This window comes from Martes martes, assembly GCF_963455335.1.
Source record: "Martes martes genome assembly, chromosome: 10".
Lineage (NCBI taxonomy): Eukaryota > Metazoa > Chordata > Mammalia > Carnivora > Mustelidae > Martes > Martes martes.
The window spans coordinates 56933661-56940281 of NC_137898.1; the positions used below are offsets into that span (position 1 = coordinate 56933661).

At 39.3% G+C, this 6621-nt stretch overlaps 1 protein-coding gene across 1 annotated transcript; it reads left to right on the forward strand.

Moving 5' to 3' along the window:
• Window positions 1-1279: 1279 nt before the first annotated feature.
• LOC308350885 (olfactory receptor OR51C1-like) lies at window positions 1280-6621 on the forward strand (the record flags this gene model as incomplete). Its single annotated transcript, XM_080816346.1, is given in 3 exon segments — window positions 1280-1519; window positions 5645-6001; window positions 6004-6621. Coding segments are annotated over 3 exon segments (1215 nt in total).

Here is a 6621-nt window from a genome sequence, read left to right on the forward strand (position 1 = left end):
GAAGGAGAAGCAGACTCCTCCCTAAGCAGGAAGCCCAGTTTGGGCTCCCTCCCAGGACCCTGGGATCATGCCAAGCCAAAGGCAGATGCTGAACTGAATGAGCCACCCAGGCACCACATCAATTGTATTTCTATGTATTAACCATTCATTAGAAAATAAAGTTCTCACATGATACCATATAATAAAATAACATCAAAAGACATACAACTTGGAATACATCAAAAAACTTTGTGAGAGGCATCACTAGGAAAATAATTAAACCCAGTTGGAAAAATTACAGCAGGTATACAAATGCAGGGATCTATCACTTTCATGAATTAGAAGGATCTATGTTTTAAATAAATAGGTTCTTCCAAAAATGGTCAACAGATCTTATTCAATCTCAATCAACTCCTAGGAGGTTTTCCTGTGGAAGTTGTGCTCACATTTACATGGAAACGTGACGGATCTAGAATGCCAAGGCACTATTACAGAAGAAGAAAACCGAAAGACATATGCTACCAGGCATAGGACACAACAGAAAACCTCAAAGCAACCATAGTCATTTGTCAAGTACTCAAAGGGATTCCATGGTGATGGCAAAAGAATGCTTACTTCAGTAACTGCTGCTGAACTATGGACAGCCATATGGAAATGAGTCATGAGAACAAAAGAACACCACTGGACAAAAATAAACAAAAGACTTGGGAAGGTCAGGCTTTGGTCAACAATCACAGAAACAAGGAACTTTCTATTGTGGGAGTAAGTTACAAGTAGCACCTATCTCTTTGCTTTGCCCACCATTCTAATGGTGTCATTTGAATTGTTTGCAAGTATTTCTTATAGAAAATTAAGCTTGCCATTAAAGAAACAAAGTTTGGAAAGGCATTTCCTAAAAGGAGGTAGCCCAACATACCTCCTTTGTATCAGAGCTTCTACCTGATTACTTCCAAAGAAGATGCAAATTAATGGGGCATTGGGTGAGCCTGGTGGTGGGTATTAAGGAGGGCATGTATGGCATGGAGCACTGGGTGTAGTGCATAAACAATGAATATTGGAACACTGAAAAAAAATACAATAAAAAAATTTTTTTAAAGTTAGCAAGGTACCAATACATCCACCAGAAAGACTAAAACAAACAAACAAAAAAACCCACAGCAATCCCACCTATAGAGAAAAAATGTGAATTAAATCAACTACTTTACCCTGCTATGGCAGGTACAAATGGCTGTAACTGGAAAACTTCTTGGTCATGTCTACTAGCACTTAAACCAAAAATTTCTCTCTCAGGCTTGCAACCATGGGCAGTGCATGCATGTGTTTCCTGAATGCCAAGGAAAATGATGCTCACAGCAGAATTATTGACAATAGAAAACAAAACCAGGAACACCACCTAATACCCAGTAACAACCAAATGGATAAATTAATTGAGGTGATGTACAGCCACGGGGTAGAACATGAAATGAATGAAATGAAAAGCAATGAAAATGAAAGACCTATAATTAAACATAACTATGTGGATGAATTCCACAAACCTAATGTAAACTGTAAAATAGGAATAAAAAATAAAAGCCAGATATAAAGATTACATTTAAATATAGCACTAATCCATTTACTTACACTTCAGAAACAGGCAAAATTAATGTGTTTTGATAGAAATCAGGAAAGGGTTTGCCGCTGAGGAGAGAGGAAGAAAGATTAAACGATCTGGAAAGGTGGCTTCTGGGGTGCTAGTAATTTTCTGTTTCTTTAACAGGGTTGAGGTCACACCAGTGTGTTCAAATGTGAAGATCAAAGGTGGACAATTATGAGTGGTGCACTGTAATGTATATTACACTTCCACAAAATGTTTACTTAATAATAAAACCTTGCCATTCACTTTTCAACCTGGGCAAACATTTTAGAATCATTAAACAAATCTATGTTCCAATTTTACCTCTGATACTATCTACATAAAATTTGACAGGAACCTTGACTTTTTGATTCTTCATCTCTTAGCATTGGAAGTGAAGATACTGCTGCTTACTTGCAGGCAGCTATGGGAATCGCTGAGAGAATTCAGCATGCCGGTGCTCAGTAAATGCAATTACTATACCCTCCCTTCACTTAAGAATGGGGGATCAAGAGAGGTTTATCAAGTTTTCCAGGAATTCCAAATAAGGAATTCTAAATCCTGATTTTTTTTTTTTTTGAAAAATCAGGATGGGATGTCTCTAGAATTCTATCCTAGGGCTGTTACTTTCAAGAGGAATTGTCTATCCTTCCTCTACATCAAAATCACGTAGAATGCAAGCATAAAAGTCCCAGCCTCCCAGTGGATGCTAATGTGCAGTGAGAAGTGAAGATGACTGCATTTGACAGTGTAGCGCAGTTATTATCGAATTTAGATAAGGACCATTTCTTCATTTGCAACCAAAGAAGAGTATCTTTATTTTGAAAACATTCACCTGAATTTGTTTTTACATTTAAAGTGTATGAATTAAGAATGTATTTCATAATTAACATATATAACCATTGTACGATGTCTCTTTTCATAAAACATACTAAAAAATCAATGTGTTTCTTATAAGTCATCGCATTAAAATCAAGTACCAATGTCATTGAAATAAATACAAACATTAAGTAGAAAAATGGTATTATATGTTTTTACATTTAAAAAATCTTTAATATATCTCTAAGAATCATGAACTTTTGCTTTATCCCCCTCCTAGAAAAAGAGGTGAGATTTGTGGTTGCCAGATTATATGAGGTATGGGAGGAGGGACTGGGGGAAGGTGGTCAAAAGCACAAACTTCCAATTACAAGATAAGGAACTACTAGGATGTCATACACAACATGATGACTATAGCTAACACTGCCGTATGCTATGTAAGAAAGTTCTGACAGAGTCAATCCTAAGAGTTCTCACCAAAAGGAGCATATGTTCTTCTTTTTACTGTGTCTGTATGAGATGGTGGATGTTAACAAAACCCATTATAGTCATTTCACAATGTATGTAAGTCAAACCATCATGCTATATACCCTAAACTTATACAGTGACATGTGTCAAGCATTTCTCCAACAACCCTGAAAAAATTGATAGTAACCTGAGCTTCAGTTTGTACTATAAGAAAGTGGTGATAGAGCTATGCCATGCTTAACCCTCTGCGTTCTCATTTGTGATCCAAAGAACAACAAGGAGCATTTTAGCTTGCAGATGTGTTCATGTTCCTTTGTGATTAAATCCCTCTACTGTTCTCTATTGTTGTAGAATAAAGATGAAAGGCATGCTTTCCTGGGCTCCAGCCACAGGCCTTCTTTCGGATTCCTTCACCCTCAGAGTCTTGACCATGCACACCTTTCGCTTGCACCTCATCTCTTCCTCTGACTCTCTCATTTATTTCCTGTTTACCTTCAGATCCAAGACCAAGTACATTTAAGTATATTTAGGGTATCTGTTTGCCTCATTATTAAGCCTCAGTGTCAGAACAGGGTAGCACAGAGTAAATATCCAACATAATTTTTTAAAATAAATTTGTTATCAAAATAGCCACAAGTCGAAGCATTAAGCTATAAAATACAGCTTACGTTAGGTGCTCAAAAAAATAAAAAATACAACAATAATAGGTATTCGTCAAAGCCGAAAAATTCTATTTATTGATGACTTGCTTTCATGCTTTCTTTTGGTCTCCAATTTTTTTTTCTTCCTTAATTTATGGAAAAATAATTACTATGTGCTTACTTCCTTCTGTTTACTGAGTCCTCCTTTTAATATAGAACAAAAGGAACGAGGTGTTAAATTAAGAATATTAGATGATGTATGTAACAAATCTGTCCCTGTGCTGGCCTTTGTTTCACTCAGTTACACTGCTTCCTTTCCCCATCATAGGCTTCGTCCCCAGCAGGAAAGATGTGGCTAATGTCCAAGCAAGAATGTTCCTGTAACACAGCAGGGATGTCCATTATCACCACTGCTATTCAACATAGTACTAGAAGTCCTAGCCTCAGCAGACAACAGAAAGAAATTAGAGGCATCCAAATCAGCAAAGAAGAAGTCAAACTATCACTCCTTGCAGATGATATGATACTATATGTGGAAAACCCAAAGGACTCCACTCTAAATCTGCTAGAACTTGTACAGGAATTCAGTAAAGTGTCAGGATATAAAATCAATGCACAGAAATCAGTTGCATTTCTTTACACCAACAACAAGACAGAAGAAAGAGAAATTAAGGAGTCAACCCCATTTACAATTGCACCCAAAACCGTAAGACACCTAGGAATAAACCTAACCAACGAGGCAAAGAATCTGTACTCAGAAAACTATAAAGTACTCATGAAAGAAATTGAGGAAGACACAAAGAAATGGAAAAATGTTCCATGCTCCTGGATTGGAAGAACAAATATTGTGAACATCTCTATGCTACCTAAAGCAATCTACACATTTAATGCAATCCCTATTAAAATCCCATCCATTTTTTTCAAAGAAATGGAGCAAATAATCCTAAAATTTGTATAGAACCAGAAAAGACCTTGAATGGCCAGAGAAATATTGAAAAAGAAAGTCAAAGTTCATGGCATCACAATTCCAGACTTCAAACTCTATTACAAAACTGTCATCATCAAGACAGTATGGTACTGGCACAAAAACAGACACATAGATCAATGGAACCGTAGAGGCTCACTTAGCCAGAGCAACTCCATCTCAGTTAAACAGCCATTTTGTTGTTTATGCAGTAAAACTTAAACTGACCCTACCCCCCTGCCCAGGGGAACTTACTTAAAAGCAAGTCTGGGAAACCAGTAAAATATGGTCGACCATTCCCTGATAACAGAGCCCAAATACAAGGACGGGTCAGGTCAGGTGGAGATAACAGAGCCCAGAATGCAAGGACGAGTCAGGCCAGGTGGAGACATCCAATCAGTAAAGCACACACACTATCTCCCTAACCACCAAAGAATGTAAACCCTGCCTTTTGGGCCCCAAACTAGGGCACCAGTTCTGACCAGAGTGATAGGCTAGTTCAAACAGCTACTATAGGGTAAATTGTAATTCAATTGGCCACCCGTGTGTGACCTAGCATGACTATGCAACTTTCTCTGTGTATTACAATCTCATTGTCCAGGCTCAACCACATGGCCTTTGCTCTATAAAAGCTAGTCTGTAAGGCTGGGGGTGGTGACGGCCCTGGCCAGTCGGTTTGATTCTTGGTGCTGGTGTGAAATAAAGCTTTGCTTGACCTTCACTTTGTATCAGTCTCCCTCCTTTGATCACGGACCCCATCAGAACAGAATGGAGAGCCCAGAAATAGACCCTCAACTCTATGGTCAACTAATCTTTGACAAAGCAGGAAAAAATGTCCAATGGAATAAAGACAGTCTCTTCAACATACCCAAAACAAATGTCTTACTTACCTCACCCTAGTTTCAGCCCTGATGCTCCTAGCATGTGCTAAGCATGGTGTAGTAGGAAAAGTGTCAGCTTTGTCTCAGAAAGACTTGCCCTTTATGTGTATTCAATGAATTAACTTAGCCTGGCTGAACCTCTCTGTCTGCTTATCTGTAAAATGAAGATAGATAATAGCAAACGCTAAAGTAGCTGTAAGGACTACACGATGTAGAATAATTAAAACAAGTATTAAGATGCCTGACAGTAGCTTTGACTCAGTGAAGTGTGTCATTGTAGGAATGTCCCGAAGGCGAGTGCCACCTCATGCAGTCCAGCAAGCTATCCATTGATAACCCCACTCCCCCAACTTTCTTCTTGACTGGAGTTCCAGGGCTAGAAGCTTTTCACATCTGGTTTTCCATACTTTTTTGCTGCCTCTGTGTGGTTGCCCTCTTGGGAAACAGTGCTATCCTGAGTGTGGTGATCACAGACTCCAGCCTTCATGAGCCCATGCACTATTTCCTCTCTATGCTCTCTGCCACTGACTTGGGCATCACTATTTCTTCTCTTCCCACAACACTGAGCATCCCCTGGTTCAATGCCAGGATCATCAGCCAAGATGCCTGTGTTGCGCAGATGTTCATTTTTGCCTTGGATTCACCCTCATGGAATCCTCTGTACTTTTGGCAATGGCTTTTGACCACCTTACTGCCATCTGCAACCCCCTAAGGTATGCTATGGTTCTCACCAACTCTAGAACCATCAAAACTGGCCTATTGATTTTTGTACAAATGCTGGTCCACCAGATGCCCTTGCTCCTGCTCCTTAAGCGGTTATCCTCCTGTGATCCTGATGTGCTTTCCCACTCCTATTGCTACCACCCTGATGTGATTAAGTGTTCTTGCCCAAGTATCAAGATTAACAGCATCTGTGGCTTTGTTGCTCTCATTCTGATATCAGGTATAGATATCACCTCTATTTTTCTCTCCAATGTGCTCATCATCAAGTCCATCCTCAGCATTGCCTCCCCAGAGGAGAGGCAAAAGGCTTTTGGCACCTGTGTCTCTCAAGTGGGTGCTGTTGCCATTTTCCACATCCCTTGGATCATTTTGGCTTTGGTCCATCGCTTTGGTCATAATGCTCCTCCCTATGTCCATACACTGATGTCAAATTTCCATTTCCTATTTCCCCCAGGGCTGAACCCCACCATACATAGTGTGAAAACCAAACAAATCTTCAAAGCTTTCCTGAGCCTTCTTCCAAACACAGACTAG